Genomic DNA, 21,386 nt, shown 5'->3' on the forward strand with positions numbered 1-21,386 from the left:
AGTAAACCTCTCAGACAGCACGCTTCCCATCCACCTCCTACCCTTTTCTGCGTATTTCCTTCCCTCTTTCCAGCTAGGTGCTTAACCTTTGAAAAAGTCTTGAAAACCCTGAAGAAGAGGTTGGAACTCAAGATGTTATGTAGTGTGAACACACTCAAATGGTAAAAATCAGAACAGTATCTGAATAGGGCTAGAGAGCACCCTACAAGAAGAAAACGCAACTCAGTGTGCATGCAAGGATAATTATTCCAGGTACAGTTAAGGAAACTGGTCACTCTTACAAAAGAGACAGGAACACAGCAGCTGCTCCATTCTACACAACACTAAACTATCCACAGTTCAAATATTTACTATGAAATAATGTCACAATCTTCCAGGTTCAGGTTTAAAGAGGAAAGAAATCGCCTTCTCCTAACTAAAATGCATTAATCTAGTTATTCCAGATTTTTTTTCCACACTAAAATTAGTTAGTTCTCACAAGATTAACTCTGAAGTTTTAGACAGAAATCAGACAGCCTGCAAGCATTGGGGCTTTGTGGTTTTTTTCTTTAAATCAAATTGTTCCAATTCTCTGTTGTTAGACTAATGAAAGACACAGTAGGTTAAAAATAGGAAAACACAGAGAAGGAAAAAATGCTTCAGCTACACTTTAATTATGTATCTACAGTGCTTAAACCAAGGAACTGACCCTGACCTCTGCTAAAAAGAAGTGGGAAGACAGCAAAAGCGAACATAATGAAAACACGTAATGAATTATCTATGCATAAATTACCCTTTGCGTTCCAACTAATCCACTGCTATTAAGCCAAACATCCACTTCCAAGCAGATTCGTGTTTACTGTTCCTTAACACAGTAATTTTTACTGAGAAAAGCAAGCTTTTAAAACCAGTATTCCAATGTAGGGTGTGCTAAGGAATTCAGTCCTAGAAGCTGTGACCATCTATAGAGTATCAAGACTCCGTTCTTACTATGAAAATCTTTCAGACCTAGTATAGAACATGGACACAGAGAAATACAAAATTTTATACACTGATAGCATTAGCTTGGCTTTCTTTACCCTGAACATCATCTTTACTCTCAAATAAACAACAAAAAAAGCCACCTTCAGAATTTACAAGAGGATTGCCATTATTTATTCCATTAAAAAACATTCCAATGACCCAATGTAAAGTCTCTGCTATAGTAAAGTTCAACTCTTAAAAAGTCAAATTAAGATTTTCAGACTCCCAAGGGATACAGTCCTGAAGTTTTCCAGTACTTCTGCAGTGAAATGTGTTAAGAGAATCCAGACAAAGGGACTTCCCATTAATTTCTAAGTAGAGGTGCCAAAACCCCTCCATACTGACACTCATTTACTCCATGCCCAACTGATTTCAGACTTAAACCAGTGAACTGACTTTCTTCAAATCAAACAGTTTTCCTGCTTGAGTGAGGAACATAAAACAACCCAAGCCTGAATCTTAAAGTTCAACTGACTAGGCTTCTCAATCATGAAATATTAATCACGGTACTCTTTTCCTCTGCTTCCCTCCGAAATACCCATTATTGGATGCAGTTAGAAAGGGACTCTGACCTCAGACAGGTTGGAGTTCTGATGAGAAGGCTCAAATCATTTTCTCAGGTGACGAGCTGCTATTTTGCTCAAGCATTATAGGCCTTAAAGCTTACCAGACTCAGTGACAGTAAGGAAAGCAGGGAAAGCAGCCAGGCCAGTGGTATTTTTCTTTCTTCCATAACCTTTTGTCCACAGCATAGAGTAGCTTACAATTAGGCTGAAGTATTACCTTTATTAACATCTCTTCATGTGGTAGATTTAAATGAAGGGTTAATGACCTGGTGGTCCGTCATGCCCCTGATGACTTTAAAATTCAACAAGAAAAATACCTGAATAAGTCAGAATTATGACTAACACTTTCTTTCAGAAAGAAGACAAGTTAGATATTAAGATGCTTGTTTTACTGCCTGTGGAAAAAAATAGTTTTATTATTTAATATTGTTTTATTAATAAAACCTTCCTCACTTACAGTCAATCAAATGAAGATAATTGAGACAGACAGATGGTCTCTAATGACTCATTATTTCCCTTTATAAACCTTCTACTCCTAATGAAAACACGTTCAGAAAAACAGTTAAAAAAACTTGACTTACACGAAAAAAGCCAAACAAAAATGAAATCTTTGCTATAAAATTTAAATTCTTTGACTTTTGAAATTCCTGTGGATTTCACAGAGCTATGAATTATCCTTGCTTTACAAAATACTGTGTTCAGAATTTCTTTCATGGTCACTGTTTGAAGAAAGTGGAGTATTTTACTAATACTCCAATATTATTCACAACTTTGATGAAAAATTCCTCATAGTACCCATCTCAATTCTTGCAGGCAAAACTGTTTTTTAACATTCCCCCAGGATCCAGAAACCACAAACAAAGCACATTTTGGTAGTATTACTCTACTGTGACTCTGAAAAACTGCTCCTTTCTCTCCATTTTGTTTTGATTTTCATTTGCTTGGTTGGTTTTGGCCAATATTTTTCAGACAATGCAATCTCAATCAAGATTAAGATAATTCATCTCAAAAAACCCCCCAAACCCTAAAACAACCTATTACCAACTTAAAAAGGTTCTTGGGAATACCCTGTTCTGGTCAGATTTCCCTCTGCTCCCTATGTATTCAACACTTACTCGATTGATATTCCGGCATCAATTGAGTGGGTCCAAATTTATATTCTTTATAATTTTTCCTTTCATGTTCCTGTGTCAAGACAGTTTTCAGAATTCAGTAAAAACTGTAAGAGACTGACAGAAACCTAAGCTTATTCTTGTCTGGTTTGTGACACTTCAGAGAAGACCTGGCTGCTTCAGAAATCTGAATGCCTCTGAAGAGTATCACGAGGGGTTTTATCATCGTCAATGTTTCAAATAGCCACCAAATTATGAAGCAAACAAGTATCATAACCTTTCCTGAAGAATCCCAAATGCAAGCAACCAACTGTTTAACTTGATAAACAATAATATGCTCTCAGAAAACTCCTAAGAGGACTTAGATAGTCTAAAACACCCTAGTAAAGTCATAAGGAAAACAGTAAATATGAATAGAGTGCGCACAGAGCTTGATTAATCCCCATTACAAATTAACGGATCAAGAGACAAATGAGTGCATATATTTGGTGATGCATAATAATTACCTCAGGTGAAACAAGCTGTAGAAGTCTTTAGCAACATTCCATGAACAGAAAATACGCATTAGCGACTAAACTAAGTTCTATACCTGCATGATGAACACTAATCAGCAGGCGTGTAACTTAGAAGCCTGGCAGGTGCACGGAAAGCTGGAAAAGCACTCCAGTTCCTTTTCATGATGAGACCATCCTAAAAATATGCATCAGTATCAGCAGGCAGGAGAAGGAATTACAAAATGGCATAGGCACTGGGTGACAAGGAGGCCTCCAAGAGGGAGGAAAAAATCCAGACAGATTGAGTCGAAAAACACAACTGTATCAAGATGATAAAATGGCCCATAAAATTACTGAAATTATGGCTCAAAGAACAAAAAAACCTGAGAAATTAATTCCCTTGTACGGAAAAGACAAATTTTTGACATGCTGTGGAAGGAAAGGTGATCCTTCTCCACAAATCCTGGCACGACCCAGACCACCAGAAATGTTTGAGTCCCTGCTCTTGCAAACTTCCCCACAGGCATGGGGTACATAAGCATGCCTCTTTCCCAGACCCCATGTAGGTAAAATTAAGACTTGTTTTTTTCTCAGATGTTTGCAAGGATAAATGTTCTAAGATTAAGGCAAGCAGATACTGTTTATTTCATGAGTTTTATCTTACACTGTTTTGACAAACAACTATAAGCAGCAGAATTATAGCAAATGACTATCTGCCATCATTAAAATTGAAACAGATTAATTTTTCACATTTTAGCTGTCACGTAGAAGTTTGTCATGTAACACTTCCTAATTTAATTATACAATGTGCTATATAAAATCTCAAGAGTTCTGCAACAAACACAAGATACTGGACAAAGTACAGACTTCCTTTGCCTACTCAAAAAGGTGACCAGCATGACCTGAATCACCAGTCAAAACTGAAATTTAAGCTTATGATGAGACAGAAAAACAGCAGCATGAAAACACTCCAACACCACCACTCAGGATCTGACCAACTTACTCTCTGACACTATAGCACCCTGGCTTGATAATTAGGTGTAACAAATGCTCTTTACAAAATCATTATTTTTCAATTTCATTTCAGCCATTTAGAATTTTCCCTTTTATTTCAGGAGCAATAAACATTGTTGCTCATTACTAAACCTCTTGAGAACACCTAATTTCCTCTCCTCTTGTTTCAGCCATGCAGCTCTCAAGTTTTGCTCCACTCATTTCCAGTGCAGATCATATATTTACCTTAATGTTGTTCAAACTTTAGACTGGTTAAAATAAAAAATATTTTCCAAAATGTCAGTGGGACCATGACCACATTCAGATACAACAGCACAGGCCATCTCTAGTGTTATAAATGAAGAGAAGAAAAGGATTTATTCCACCTGACTTCTCTAGCGAAGGAATGCAGAGCGAAATATTGCAAATATTACCAATAGTTTACACTGTGTATGAATACAGACACAGAGTCTACTACAGGATATGGCAAAGCAATAACCTTACCACTCAATACTAGAGGTGACACTTAAACCAAAGGAGATAATTTTAGGATTATATGGTTCAGTTAAATAGCTATTTACTGAGATATATGACTTAAGAACATCCTCTGTCTTAAGACATGAAACACTCACAGGACTGAATAGAAACCAAAATCCAGATTTCCCCCTTACCCTTTCTGGTATGTGAATCAAAATGCATTTTTAGGCTGGGAAAGGCAGGACAAAAAAGAGATCACGGTGATGAGAAGTACAGTGCAGAACCAGAGGTGCAGCTGGAATGCGAAGTCCATCTTGTATTGCATAAATCGATAAATCACACTTGAGCCAGCACCAAACAGAAGACGCTCCTACCTGCTAGGGAGCCGCGCCCTCTGAGCCAACAGCAGTTCTGTGGGTCCAGTGAGGTTTGTGTCCCCATCCGGAAAGGATACCTGGGAAGCACCCTGTTGAGAGATTTCAAAGTGCATACTGAAACTGTGTGTGTAATTATGCATACAGAACAATGCCATGTTTGTGTTTATAAGTCTCTATTTGGAAGAGAAAATCAGACATAAAATAACATCATCACACTGACAGTGAGGACTGAAAGACCCAGGCAGGATGGGGCACCGGCGACGCAGCATTTGGAGAAACAGGAGAGTACCTAAAGTCCTGCTCCTTGTGCCAGTCCCACCACCCCTTTCCCTGGAGAAGCTTAATGTTGTTCTACTTAACATTGTGAAGTTGTACTGCTTTACTTTCTTCTCTGCCTATCTAACCTGAATGCCATTCTCTCCCACTCTGGGCTGCCTCCATTCTCCAAGAGATCACACAGACCCTGAGCAAACCCAACAGCTTTCTTTTTTTTTTTTGCGGTCTATCCCTTGGCAGTGTTTATCTGGCAAAGACATATTTTCAGAGTAGCTTCCCAGAAAAAGAAATTATGGAGCCATTTGGACAATCAGACACAAAAATACAGAGCACACAGAGTCCAGACACCAATGCTAAAGCTCTTGAAATGTATTATTTAACTTTCTTTTTGTGATCCTTGCACTCAATGTTTGCATTTTTTTCATACTGGGAGAGGGAAATAGTCACCAATGAGATAAGACCACTGTCAGCAGGTGATGTATTAGCTTTAACATACTGTACTTCATCCCAACCCTTATGGCAATAATGTAAACAGAGCAAAATCCGTAACAAAGACCTTTTTTGGAGGGGTCACTTCTGTCAACTCTGCAAAAGGAATAGAGCTGGAAGACATAAATCTTCAGCTGTCAACACACTAAGAGAATTCAATTCAGAGCCTGATCTTAACTAGATAAAGGCTAAAGTTAATCATTTTTTTGTTGTTGTTGCAGTGGTACAGTTTTCCAGTGTATAAACTTGCCATATTAAGTTGTCTCAAGGCAAAAGGTAGCAATACTATAAATTAATTTCAAAGAACAAAGCCAACTAGATAGGTAATTTAATTTTCAGTAAAAGTTCTACACTGATTATTAGAAGTTCCAGCTTCTCTCAAAAGATGGTTATTTTCAAAAAAGGTTTGGTGTTTCCAGTCCCTCAAAGTTTTGTAGAACTTATTTTTAGTTTATAAGTATCAAGTGAGTTGGGGGCAAGTGTGGGTTGCCTTGCACTTCAAAATCATGAGCAGCCTTGCAAGCAAACCCTTGAGATACAAACCAAGCTCGATCCCTTTTGGTTCACATGGTGCTTCTGAACCTATAATACTGGTAGTGATGCTCTTTGTGTGTTAATTAGAGCAGACGCCAACAGACTTGGCTTCAACTGCAAGACCAATACAGTTCACTCAAAGTGAACTCCTGTCACTAATAAAGAACCACTTTTAAAAGCTGTGTATTGAGTATGTGCCATCTCTTCCAATCACTTTTCACAGTGGAACCACATGTCAAGGAACAATTCTCATTATATGAAGTATATTCCATACTAACCTTGTAAATCAAGAGTTTGACCTCAAGCAGTGCATTACCGACAGAAATCAGACACACAGCCTTCCTATGTTAAAACTTCATCTTGACAAAAGCTTTAAAAAAAATGTTTAGGTAGCAGCAGATGCTAGAAGCAGACAAACCCTTTAACAATAATGCTCCCAACAAAGCTCACCTTTGTTAGCCTACCACTGAAAACACTGGTGCTACTTCTCTTTAAAAGGCTCTTCTTTATGGAAAGTTAAATATGGTCACGCCATGAGCAGATTCAAGGATGTGATTAACTAGACCCTTTTCTCCCAGACACTGACTGCAATGCAGTACATGACAGAGAACATGCTACTCATGCCTCAGAATTGTTTTGCCATCTGAAGCCTTCCTTGCAGTCTACACCAGCTAACCAGTAAGTTATGCTGTTTCTCTGTTACTGAGCTTTTGGTTACTGTTGTTTTTGCTGTAGTGAGATTACATCCATGCTTGTCCCCTATCTCCCCCTTCCTGGGAAACAGATCTCCCAGCTATGATAAACACTGGTGGTCAGAACACAATCTCATATCTTGTTTCTTTTGAATGATTCACAGATTTTTTTTGACCAGAAAGAAAAAAAAATTGATCAACGAGTATAATCTCATACTTCCATTTGCTTTGTGGCACAACAGAACGTTGGTAAGAGCACAGTTACACTCCAAGATAAGCAAGAGGTCCTTACAAAAAGATGGCAACAAACAGCCTTCTTTTCTGCTAAAGGCCAGACCAGCAGAAAGTATCCTGAAGCTGGATAAGAAGATTATTATAGATACTGGGGCTATCAGACCTTTGGAAGAGGTCTTCAAAACCAGATTTATAAACGTGTCTCATAAATTTCAAGGCATGATCATTTCTGTGCCAGAAAATAATGGGGTAACCTTGTGAGGCACCTGACAGTCATATATGTCCACATTTTAATCCCTCCACAAGATAAAACTTCCATGAGGAATTACAGGATGAAGTTTGGAGTCCATAACACTTACAGCTTCTTTTTTTTGTTTCTTTTGTTTATGGTTTTTTTATAGGTTGGTGTGTTTGTTTGTTTATTGTGCTGTGGGAGTTTTGCTTGTTTAAATTTAAGGATAAAAGCCTCTAAAGAAAAGTTATCCTCCCCTGACTAGAGAGAAGTGTGCTGAAGGATTTCAGAAAAAGTTCAGTGTCAGAGCCCCCATCCTGCACAGTGCCTGTTTAGATTTGCAGGAGTATAGTGCTCCCACATATCACAGATTATCACATGCTCAAGTCAATAAACACAAAGCCAGATATATTTAAAGGCTTAACTGATCAAGGAAACATGAATCATAACACTGACATTATAAGTGAGCTCTCTGAGAATGACATTAAAGCTCCAGTCACGTAACAGTCACTATAAATGGACAAATTCCTTTCATACTTGAGCATTACATTAGAAGCAAAGTAAATTTAAACAGATCATCTCCTGACAAACAAGCAGAACAACAGCAAACCAAAAATGCACAATTAAAGGCATTGTCAAAAAACAATGATCCAATACACACAAAAATGCTCAATCTCTGGTTCAATTTTTAAAGACTAATTGTCAGTTTCTCAATAGCAGCAGAATTAAGGACACCGACTAACAAACCTTGACTCAAATTCAGCTGACACTGTAACAGATTTACAGTGACAGAATTGCAGCTTTCACTTAGGACACAGGAATAAATGCAAAATGGTGTGGTAAAAACAAAAGCCAAGGAAGCATATGCATCTAAGAACAGTGGAAGTGTTAAAAATTTATTTACATAGGGATAATTTGAATTAAGCAATTCTTCTTAGTTTTACTAAAAGCATGTTCTTCAAATTAGGGGTAAGCAGAAGAGAGTGATTCTATTAAATCACAGCCCTCTGTAAACAACTGCAACCCAAATGCTAGGGAGAGTCTTGTATTCATTAAGTGACAGCTCTCAAGTTAGGGAAACGTGTACATAAGGCAGTAGAAGGAGTGATAGAGTATGAACCAGTAGTGACATTTTCTACTCTGTGAACATCCACTCTTCTCAATTCAACAGTCAGCATGGGCATATGTTAGTCCCAGCAACAAATATGATGCAGTTAGTCATGGTCTTTTTGAGCTTAGAGAGTATTACCAAGTCTATGTTTTTTTCTTTAATTTTTGAAAAGGCTTATTTCATAAAACCCACAAAATAAAGGAGGGGAAAAGTAACAGTGGCACTTTTGTACAGGGACATGAAAGTATCCATTTTTGGCTAGAAAAAGAGACACAGAGAGACAGAATTGACTGAAAATGGTCAACCAATCATTTGCATTACAAACAAAGGGTGCAGCCCTGAGCAGCCAACAGCAGTGGTTGCCTTGACAGCAGCCAGGCTGCCCACCAGTGCTACTGCTCTATTTCTTCACTACTCATTGCACTCCAAAAAAATCTGGATTTTGGTACCTTCAAAAAAACTGCACTACACCCGTTTGCTACCTAAACTCTGGCTAGAGTGTCGTATTGAATTCCATTTTAGCTGAAAACAAATCTTTTGTTGAGATTCTTCTGCAGCTGAAGTTTGCACATTCACACAAGAGCAGACTATACCATCCAGCTCAGCAAGAAAACTTTAGAAATATTCATAGGCCGGCCACCAGTGGCAATAGAAGGGCCCTAAATCACCTAAAGTCTGTCTGATAGGCTCAGAACACAATTCATTCTTAAGACAAGTAAGTTTTTGGGTAGCATAAAATTGCCAATACATCATTTTTAGGAAAGCTGTGTAGCAAAAACCATCCTATTTTCTTTGAAAAAAAAACTTATTATACAATAACCAACATGAGAAAAATCTCAAAATAGATACATTTAGAGAAAAAAGGACTCTAAATAAAGAACTGGAGAAAATACTGAGTGCAGGATACACTTGCAATAGAAAATGGTCATCAAACACTAGCAATAAACTTGCAGGAAATAAGTAAGATCTATTAATAGAAGAAATACACACATCTACTCAAATTAGGACTCAAACAGTCTGGTATACCCAAAGGAAAGCATCTTTATCTGAGACTTTCTTCTAACAACAAAGTTAAAAGTGAAAATGTATGTCTGAAGTTCCAGTTTCCAGTACTGTATTCCCTCAGGGCCTCGGCTCTTTAAAACAAAGGAAAAGTATCCAAATCGAAGAGCAGAAGGTCATGGAGCAGGGTGGCAGGCTGCAGAGCTCCCTCTCCCTACTTGGCCAACAGCAAACCTTCTTCCAAGAAGGTTCAGTAAGAGTTCAGATCCCACCAACATAAACAGTGAGATGCAAGGAAACCTGGGGGTGAAAGGGATGCTTAGTTTACAAATGCAGGAAATGTCTCATCTACTGCTCTCACAACAGACAATTTTAATTACTGTATTTAAAATTGAACATTTTTAGCAACACTTTCAGGATCATGCAAGCATTTCTGACAGCCAGAATGAGTTTTAAAAGCCACAGCACTATATTTAGCTTTAAAAATCAACACTTTCATAAATATTCCCAAACCAATTAGTCCACATTATAAAGTTGTTTACCTTTACCTAGAACAACAAATGCAATACCTGACATTGCATACAGAAGACCACAAAACTCATGGAACACGCACATAACGGCCCCTTGTTGTTCAGTAATAATATAAGCAAGCACAGGTTAAAATATGATAACCCTATCTGAACCAAAGTTATACATATCTGGCTGTAAGGCCCAGCAGTAACACGCTATGCTGTTTTCAGGTTCTGGCCAACTGTACACGACATTTTAGACCCAAAAGGCTTCTCTGTGGCTCACTTGGTCTGTTGGGACAAAATGTAAGTTGTGTATTCCTGAAATGGCTAAGAAACTTCATTCAAACACAATAACCACTGCCCTTTATTGTGATAATAGTCAGCCTCAGTTTGCAAAAAGAAGAATGTAGCACACCACAAGCTTTCAAAATATTTCAGACTGAAAATCAGTATCTCTCTTCCTCCATTCAGCCTTAAAACCACAATGGGCCCGATTGAAGATGTGGCACTAAAACCCTTCATAAACCCTTCATTTATCTTATCTTTATTACTTTCCATGTACAGAGTCAGGTTATCCCTAGGCCAGGGAACAATCTGGCAAGTGAAATACATAGCAAGCTTCCAGTAAGCAGAGACCTGTACTATAACTGTAGCAGTAACACCTCTGTGTAGGAAAAAACTTTCATAACCAAGGAATCTAGGTTTGGTCTGGGACAGATTTAATTTTCTTCCTAGTACCTGGCACAGTACTATGTCTAGGATTTAGCAAGAGATAATGTTGATAAACTACTGATATTTTGGTTGTTACTGAGTAGTGCTAGCCCTAAGTCAAGAATACTTCAGTTTCCCATGCTCTGCCCCAGAGGGCGTGCACCAGAAGCCATGAGGGAGCACAGCTGGGACAGCTGACCCCAGCTGGCCAAGGGGATACTCCACAGCCTAGAACATCATGGCCAGGACATAAACCGGGGAGGGAGCTGGCTGGGAGAGGCCAATCACCACTCAGTGATCAGATTGAACATCGGTCAGTGGGTGGTGAGCAACTGTGTCAGGCATCACTTTATTTTTTGGGTGTTGTTCACAGTCATTCAAGGATTAGGTATGAAGTTGGTGTCAACATCTGCATTTCATTTGCTCAGCTACTCTCTCGTTACCAAGATAATAACAGACTAACTTCCAGTCTTCCAATCCACTTAGATTTACATAACACCCAAACCCACTTCCTAAAATATATGCAAGAATGGTTTAGTATTGCAAAGGCATGCATAACAATACCTCAAAAAAATCCAGATTAATTTTTTAATTTAACATAGCTTTCCTTTTTCCCCTCTAAATAAGCGTAATAAAATATAGTTCACACTGTACTGCTAGCATCAATACATCAAGGGCGGAAACCAATGCAAAGGAGGCTAACAAAATGCTGCTAAACTGAATGAAAAGTATTAATGTTTGTTACTGTTTATTTCTTATTTTTCCAGTGGTCTGCTTGATTGAAATCACAGTGCCATAGAATGTGGAAAGTATTTCTAAACAGCTTACAATACTTCCATTTCACTTACTGATTAAACTACATCATCCTCTCAACTATTCAGAATGAAATTAATTTGAAATGGATAATTGATGCAATTGTGCTGTATCTACAAATGCAATTAATCACTTGCTAAAGATGATTTTTAGGCAGTCAACTATTATGAAAATAAGAATCACACAGCCTCTTTCAATCTCGTCAATTGAAATGTATTCAACTGGACTGGTTAAAGATATTTTTCAACATAAGAATAGCTGTATGTCTTCAGATATTTTTAATAACATCCAAGTGGATTCATGTTTAATTAGCAGAGCATAAAGAAAAGCCATAATATAGTACGGCTTTTAGCAATTACATGACAGTTTCAGGAACCACAACAGCAATATTTTTCCCCTCAACTACCAATGGATTTCTTGAATATTGTAGTGAGTTGTGATCTTGGCACTTAAAAGGTTATTTTAAACCAAGGACATAAATGGACGCTCTCCTGAGAATCAGTCTGGAGTAAGAAATTATTCCCCCAAATTGTTTGTTAACAACTCTCTGCTGAGGGTCATCATTACAGCTGGACTGCACTGGTGGATTTCATACTCCCTGTTCAGTGCAAACACTGAGCTGCCTGAAATCCCCTTCCCCACCGCGTCCAAGTACTCAGGCTGAGCTGGCACTGAAGCAGATTGGGAGCAACTGCATCACATCTATAGTCCAGGGGAAGTGCTCAGTATCTTTAGGAGAAGTGGGACAGGAACATCACGTACACAACAGACACACACTTTCAAAATTATTGCTTTAAGCTTTAGCTCAGTGGTCGACAACTTCAGTCAGAATAACATGAGGGCAAATTCTCAGTAGCAAACAGGATGTGCTGAGCCCACCACACCAGGGAAGGGTACCCCGCTCCTGGGTTAACATGGGAGGCAACCTCCTCTACCCACCTAATTTCTCCAGGCCCCAGGCCAGCAGGACCCTGGAGTCCCCGCCTTCTACATCAGGATAATACTGTTAGTACCAAACACAGCTCCCAGGGAGCACCAGAATCAGTAGGAACCAAAACCAGGGTAGCTTCAGTTCTCCAGGGACACATGCTACACCAGCCAAGTTCCCTCCTCTGCGCTCCCACTGAGCTCGTCTGGACATGTTCAACTTCTGCACATAAAACACACCTTGCTAACGCCAACCTTCAAAATGCTCTCCCTGACCCTTCCTGCTACACCTGCTCCCAATTTGTTCCAGCCTAATCATTCAAAAATCTAGCTGAGGAGCATTCTCTGCCTGGAAAAAGCAATGCTCTGTTTCTTAAAGTCCTACACAAACACTAAGTTCTTTATTATTATGAGTGCCAAGGATTACTTCAGGCCTGGGGATCAAAATTGTTACAAATAATTTTGGCAAGAGAACTCCAAGAATCCTCATACGAAAAGCTTCTCTATCACTGAGAAAAGTATTTTGCTAATTCTAACAGTACTGGAGAGTTCACATCTTCCTTGGATGTTGTTTTGCATGGGTGAAGGGAAGGAAGAGGTGCAGCTGGAGTGCCTAGATACTTCAATCTGTGAAGGGCTGAGAGAAAAAGAAAAATGTAAAAAAAACCTCAGTTAAAAGTCTCCAGAAGAAGCTTTCCTGTACATAAAACGCTGGACTTAGGCCCAACATTTTTAACAATTTCTAGGCTGAGGTGTGAGCAATGCCTTTTCCAAAACAGCAGAAAGCTGCTTTTAAAAGGATTGACGGTATATTGATAAATATTAGGATTTGGCACCTCTACTGGCCAAGAACCAATTCTTAAAATAAACAGAAATGTTCCAGTAAGGGTGAAAAAAAAACCCCAAACCAAACAACCCACACACCAACACCAACCGAAAAACTACTGGAAACATAAGTAATATGGTATATGTTCACAACTTTTAAGAGCTGTCAATATTGGAATAATTATCCAAATGATGCAGTTAACTGGCCAGCCATATGATCACTGGCAGCTTTAAAAAAGAGGATATGTTTATTAGCTCTCTCCCCATTTATCATGCTGGTTTTAATTGCCTGTGAGCTCTCTGCCTGCACTGCGAGCCTACAGAGACACTACAGAGCAATACTGGAGGACTTTGTGCTTGAGTCTGGAGCATTTTCATCTCAGCAAGATTATTAATTTGAACTAGGCCATGCTTAGAGCACTTGAAATATTTTGGCTGACCTGCTATCTGCTAGGACAGTAATATTTTTATTCACCTTGTAGTGTTTTTATTATACTTTCATATTTTAAGGACTGTTGCTAAATTTACTGTCCAGAAATATATTTGTGGCCTTTTATTTATAAAGAATATTTAGCAGTGGTATCAACAGTGCAAGGCAGCAAAGAAACAGGTGTTTCCAAGCTAAAATTTGTGATTTTTTCTGTATGTAACATTTGGAGACAAAAAATACGTGTTTAAAAAAGGTGCGCAAACTTTGGACATCTGAGTTACTATATAAATTATTTGTAAGCAATTATTCCCATGGCAACAAGCATCAATTAAAAGTGCACTATCATTACCTCCGCAAATGCACACTAATCCCTTCTTTTGGTTGGAAACTACCACTGGGCAATTAACATTGCAAAAAAGGGGAAAGAAATTAATGTTTCTCCAAGAAAATTACCAAATTTTCTCAGACCAAAAGAACACCCGCATGACCTTTCCTTGCTTGACTCACTGCTCCAAACATCCCAAGATCTTTAAATGACAAAACATTTTATGAGAGATTTGCAAACTACAAAGCTGCATTTTGATTAATTTCTTCTTTGTTTAGCGAGAAACTGCTTGTATTCCTTTTTTAAAGTAAAGAAAAAAATCTCTTAACCCACTATCCATTACATCAAGATAACTTCTTCATAAAAGTAGTACTTAGAGGACATCTAAATGTTATCTAGACAGTATTATGTATGATGCCACCTCTCTACTTCTCCCACAAATAAAATTTGAATTTTATTCCTGCCACATAAAGACACTAATTCTGAACACTTAAAAAAAATCCTACAAACCTAACGCACAATAAAGAAAACTTTAGAAATGTAATTGCACTACTGAATCAAAACTGTCTGCTTTTGTTACAACAATATGCCTTCAATATTATCTCAAAGGCTTCTAAAAATATGTATTATCTAAGAGCTCAATGTACAAGTGATACTTTAACCTTGCATCTCTATTCCTTGCAAAAAATTCTTTACAGACTTCATCTGTTTTTTATCAAATTTAAAATTACATGTGTCTTCACCACCACCAATGACAGTGGGAGTGAACAACAGGGTTTCTAAAATATAAAAATCAAATCCATTTTTAAAGTTAAAATGGGTCTTCATTAAAGATTGCATTTGGTACTTTGCTCTTAATTCCCTGTATGAATGGCACGCTAGGTCCGTCAGCAGGAATCCGTAGATGCACAGATTCTGTAGCAGCAAGGATAAACACATTGTTACCATCAGCCTACCAAGCACCACTCACAGCCTGTGAGAGCCAATGCTAAGCTTTGACTTGGATCAGAACTTTCCACTCATTGCTTTGGAACAGTAACATCAATAAAAATGCTGCAATGGTATAAGAACGCTTTTTCTCTTACTTCAGCAGTCACAGCCGTAGCTATATTTAAGCCAAGAAGGCAGTCACCTCAGTAACCAACATCAGAGAAAACTATGGAAAAGACCGCCCCCATCTCAGACACGCCTTTTGGTAACATCCCACTCATCAGGGATAGCCTGACACAGCCCCTGTACCAGTAATTCCCGGTGCACACACCCAAAGACCACCACACTCCAGTCCACCTGGCCACCTTCCCTCCCGAAAGACAGAGCCGTGCCACGGAACGCAAGGCCTGGCTGGGGCACCGCTCTGCTCCTGCTGATCGGCATCTGCCCTGTGCATTATGTATTATTACGACAGTGTATTATGGTAAGTTTTCCTCAGTGTGCAATGTATGTTAGTAATTGCTAGTTATGTTACTGCTATTCCTCATATGGGATTATCGCAGTGGAGCAACAGCACTGATTAATCAATTAGCATGGATTCATTAGAGATGAACGATAGGGCAATGTAATTGTGTTTACTGAACAATGGATGACAGTGTGCTTAAAGCCCAGGATTTCTAATGATATATACATAACATTATGAATATTTAGAGCACCCTCACTGCAAAGCTAGAGAGACAACAATCAGAATGTGATTCTGCGTGCAAGTAATGCTGGAGCCTGAAGAATGCAAAGATGGGAGAGCCACAAGACAGATGGCATAGTTAGATAACTTTTTTTAGCTTTGACTAAATCTTTGTAGAACAGCTACAGCATTTCCTGTACTCCAGAATGCACAGGCACGTCTGCACCGTACAGTGGCCAACAGTATAAACAGTCAAAGCTCCAGGTGTCTCAGAAACATTAACCAAACCAAGTTAAGCATAAGAACATGAAACAACATGAAATTAACAAAAGCATACATGGGTAACTTAAAACTTTTTCTCCAGATGTCTGAGGGGTACATCCCTTATTGTGTGTCCTTGTCAATGGCTGAACACTGAGCTTACAACAGCCATTAAAGAACATGAACACCAAACTCCCAGACACATCTCTCAATATATGAGTAGTGCCCTTTAGGTACTAATGCAATAGTCACAGACCCTTCTTCTGTCCAATGGTGGTATACAGACTGGACAGCAATTCACATGGATAGCAAGAGATGAGACAACAATTAATCTCTTGAAAATACAGTGCAAAAAAGAGATTGAAATACAGCTTCTGCTGCACTCTGCCTGAAAGGAAAAACACTAAAAAGGAATGTAAAATGTTACAGGGGAAATATTTTGCTAAAGAGTTAAAGTAGAAAACATGTTCTCTGTTGTACCCCAGGAAATCAGAAAACTTCATATAAATCCAGTACACAGGTCCCATGAGAGAGCCAATCTACAGCATGACAATGATCTGAATGCTCTCAGAGATCACTCATCCAGTATTTTCCCAAGATGCTTCCACAACGTCCCAGGGAACCACAGTCTGTGATTAGCACAGAACTTCCTCAGCTTGGAATGCAGCTCTTCAATACAAGGTACTAAGAATTATATTGCCTGTTTAGATCAAAGGCACTTTCATTCCTGCAGGGAGTTAAGTATTCCTTCTTAACTTTGTGGGCTGCAAATTTATTTACTTTGCGAAAGATTCACACGCTGAATTAATTTAAAACTTACCAGTTTCCTCTAGTCTAAGCAACTTACTGAATCAGTGACTAACAGTATATTGTCCTGCAGACATCTTTATATTTAACCATTTGTGCCATATGCTTAGAGATGTAAAGTCTCAAAAGAAATTTTTATGCTGTTATTTATTTATTTTAATAAATATTTTTAGACATTATTATTTGTTTATTTTTATATTTTAACTTTGTATATTTATACATACATATATAAAAGCACACCTCTGTGTGTGTGTGCGTGTGTGCATATGTGAATGATAAAGTTCCAGATGAAATTCTTCCAAAAATCTTATTTGGTCACAAAGATAATCTGGAGGTCTCCCAATATATCTCAGTACAGGAAGGAGTTATCTTTAAAAATTCTCTCCTTGGCTCTGGGCATTCTACAAACCAAACTGCCCATCTTATCAACAAATTGTCCCCAGTACTGTGGCAAAAAAACCCCAAACAAACATGATGGCTTAAGGAAAACAGAACACAAATTCATCTTGCCAGGCCCCTATTTGACACGCAAATTATCATACTTTCATATTTTATTTTATTATTTTTCATAGGTAGACTAGACATACTCCTAAGTTTCTCTGTTGCCACGCTTTAAACCAAATTTTTAAAAAGAATTTGTCAAAGAAAAAACAAGCCATCTATGCTGAAGATTTTTTAAGAGACCACGAGAACATCTAAACCTACAGAGCACCAAACAAATAAATAAGGGTTAAAATGTTGTCTGAGTCTCTTCAAAGAATTGAGTTGCTTGCATCCAAATGGGAGAAAACATGCTGTCCTACATAAACCCCTTGATCTCAATCCCAATTCTCAATGGAAATTAAGGCAACTGTGTAGCATTTTAATTCTGCTGAACTGTATACAAAAGCTTGTTTTCGGATCTGAAAGTACAGGCACAGTGTTATCCCGAATTTATGAGTGAGTATTATTAATAAACCTGAGTTGACTCCTGTGAGCCAAGACATTACTATCACTGGCTTATCTTAAACCTACCAGGCAATTTAGACTAGAGACAGATCACCTGAGAGTATATTGTTATTTCCAATAAATCCTTATGAAGCATAATGGTATTTTCAACCTCTCCTAGGGTTTTTAAAAGTCATCATAAAATAACCTTTCATAAAATGATCTGGTTCCATGTTATTTATTAACTACATATTGAAATAACAGCGCTGGTTAGTAAATAACTTGACAGCACTAAAATTTGCAGTGTAAAAAGACAGGATTTATCACACAACTGAAAGGAAGCTGGAATCTTAAGCAAAGATATATCAGCAAATTTGCTGGGAATAAAATAGAACAGCAATTATAAGACCTTACAGATTAATTAAGCTCAGGACATTTTAATGAGCACAGCTGTATCTACTAATCAGATTATGATGGGGACTCTCACAACCGGGGTTTTTTTTAAATTATTTGAAGAGAATAAGCAAACAAAATCCCATGAGTAACTTCAATTTCATATTACAAAGTTATTATCACCAGAAACAGCTTTTTTAAGGTTACAGGTGAACTTAATTGTACAATAGTTGCTGGCTAATAGCAGCATCTCTAATTGCAAGAACAAAGGTCAGAGAAGATATTGCAGCTGCTTAGGTGAGCACAACAGGTGACGTGGACAAATGAGTAACTCTCCAAAAGACAGAAGGCAGCAGGAGATACCAAGTGTCCTGTTCCTTGCATGTCCTCTGGATAAACATACTGTTTCAATTCAACGCCTCTTTCCTTGCTTTTGAGCAAAATACAGGGAAGGTAAACCAACAGAAGTGTTGGAAATTATAAAGGCCTTTCAGCAAAATTCCCAATTTTTATTTATTCCTATTTAAAAATAAACATTCTCAATTATATCAATGATTTCCTAGAAACAAAATGTCACAGAGACATATTTAGCATATAAGTGTTTGCCACAAAGTGGAAGGAAATAGCTGTAGCCCGTCTCCTTGCATGCATTTGTGAAGCTCGACCATTTCTTAACCTCTCCACACAAGATGTTCAAGCTGGTTTCAGATACACAGAGAAATTAAACTTGGAGGCAAAAAAGTTCCCTTGTTTCCATTTCCTCAAAACTTGGAAACCAAAAGCATGGCACCAAATAGCAGAATAAATCAAGTCTGGCTACCTAAGAGGGCCAAGGTCAGTTAAGACAAAGTGAGGAATGTGACACTTGCACGAGTGACAGGGTTCAGTACAGCTCAGTTCTTTATGAGGCTTCTCAGCTAAGACACGTGAAGCCAGATTGATTTAAACATGAGTATTTCCTTAACTTACAGTTCCCTTAATTTTAAGAAATGTGTTGACAGAAAATTTGAGCGGCCTGAAAAGTTAACAAAGTTTTTATACATGCGAATTATTTAAGCTTTAAAACTTCAGTACAATATGCTTAGATCCAAAGCACAGTAGAGTTCTGTATACCAATGAATAGTTTCAAATACTGTTACTTACGAAGAAATTCAATGTTACTTATCCAGGTCAGATGGTAATTAAAAATACTTCACAACCAGAACGGCAGGGAGACTGGCAGCATGCTGGGAGTTAGGGTGTGGGTTGTGGTTTATAGATTTTTTTTTTATGTCTCACTCCTACTACCTATGCCAAGTTCATCAAAATTTACTATTTAGAAAAAACAAATTTAAAAGCATTTTGTACAGTTGAGTTTCTTCTGCTACTACATAGAAAAGCAAAGTTTTTTTCTGAAGATTTTATAGTTGTATTATAACAACCCAAAGCACTGTAAGCTACAAGAGTTTGCATGCAACTTTCTTATACTGAACACTACTGATCTACATATTTAACAGCTCCACATCACTGTAATGCATTCTGGGTACTCATAAGTAAAGAGTCACATCACCTTTTCTTCTAGAAAGAAAAGGTAGAAAGAAATAGCTTCAATGAGTTACTTTGTGAAGGAAAGAACAAGGTAGACTTCCTAAAGAAAAGCCTCTCATTCAGAGATGAACTTTACCAAATTCAAAAGCAGCCAAAGGAAGCATTCACTGCTTTCTTCTGAAAATGAGCTTAATAGTCCAGGAGCTGATACAACCTGCAGGCAAGAGCAATACATCTTCGACAAAAGTTGCCCTCAGGAGAAAGGAAGATCATGGAGGGAATGGCATTTTTTCAAGTGTCTGTGCATAATCTCATGCAGGGCTTTAAATTTCAACCAAAAAAAAGCACTGTGAATTAGGCTTAATATTTTAATAGAAACTACTGGATACATGAAACAAAACACTGAAATAACAGGGTAATACTGATCTGTGTTGCTAAACTGATGTACTGCCGCATTTTAAGCTACTCAGAGGTTCTGCAATTTACATTCACTCCTGTACAATGGTAATGAAGTGATCAAGCCTGGAGATCACAAATACAGGGGCCTGGGGAGCTGAACTCCAGCTCAGAAACTAGTCTGAACAGTTTCCTCAAGCATGAACTGACTACAGCAGAGCATCGTGAGCACAGACGGAGTCCAGGTTCCAAGAGGACAGAGATAAGGCTTTTATTTGCTCTATCCTCTCCCAGAAAAGAACCCTTTCCTATTTAAATGGTTACAAATTTCTATAGAGACAAGTTCAGTCAGTGAACATTCACTGGAACTCAAAACAGGAATCCAACCAGAAAACTTTCAGGTATAATTACACTTGATTTGGACTAAAAATTAGTTTGTTTCCTTTGTGCAAGTATCCCCGTGCCTTTATCCAAGTCCAACAGCTAAAAGTACCATCAAGTCTTGAAAACACAAATGGAAGGATTGAGGGAGCTGAGGGCAAACTGAAATCAAATTTGAACAGTTTATTTTTGTTTGGTTTTTCTTCCTTAAGCCTGAACTGTCTTACATACTAGTAACAATCAAACAGGAACTGTTTAGCATATGAAAGCAAATATTATTTCTGTTGTTATGGTTATTTGGACATCTGATAGCCTCAGGCAACCCAAAGAGGCCCCAATAACAACAGCTCAGCTTAAAAGTCAAAGGGCAGATACCTTTCAAGTGAGAGATGACACAGAAACAGCAGTAGAACTTGAAGTTCAGTCTGACAGAAAGAACCTGAACATTTAAGAGTAAATTCTAATCATCTTCACAATTCTCTTAAAGGCAAAATAGGCACAATGATGCTGAATGCCAGAAGACCTAATGGCAAAATACTTTCCCCATAAATCCCTGCTGAATGGCAACAGGAAAAGCTACCAGCATTTCAGAAGGGTTCAGCAAACAGTGCTGGGGAATGATTCTTGAACTTGTTAATATTTTGTGAGCTAGCTAACTTTTATTTTATTGCCTGGTAAATATGAACGATAGGGAATCTCTGTCAAAGAAAACATTAGCAGTGTCTAGGAAGAGGATCCTTTGATTCTTTGGCACCCAGGCTGAACAGGCATAGAAGTTTTTAGATAAGACTGCATGAAGACTACTGCTCACGAGCCTGTTGAAACTAGTGGAAAAGGCAAGGCTGGATTTCCCGTTCTGCTAGTGGATTGATTTTTAGAGACTTACAACACAATTCAGTACACAGATAAGGTACAGTTTAGAAAATAAATGCTGGGTTCTAGAAG

General features: G+C 38.1%; 1 protein-coding gene across 2 annotated transcripts in view; it reads right to left on the reverse strand.

Annotated features, from left to right (window-relative positions):
• Positions 1–21,386, reverse strand: part of PARD3B (par-3 family cell polarity regulator beta) — a 393,257-nt gene that overhangs the window by 224,936 nt on the left and 146,935 nt on the right. For both annotated transcript variants that reach the window (XM_066189749.1, XM_066189748.1), the window contains exon 5: positions 5,019–5,110. In XM_066189749.1, coding sequence (XP_066045846.1) covers positions 5,019–5,110 — 92 coding nt within the window. The remainder of the gene's footprint in view (positions 1–5,018; positions 5,111–21,386) is intronic.

The sequence above is a fragment of the Chamaea fasciata genome, unplaced genomic scaffold, assembly GCF_029207755.1.
Source record: "Chamaea fasciata isolate MVZ Bird 193981 ecotype frontalis unplaced genomic scaffold, bChaFas1.0.hap1 SCAF_8, whole genome shotgun sequence".
Taxonomy (NCBI): Eukaryota; Metazoa; Chordata; class Aves; order Passeriformes; family Sylviidae; genus Chamaea; species Chamaea fasciata.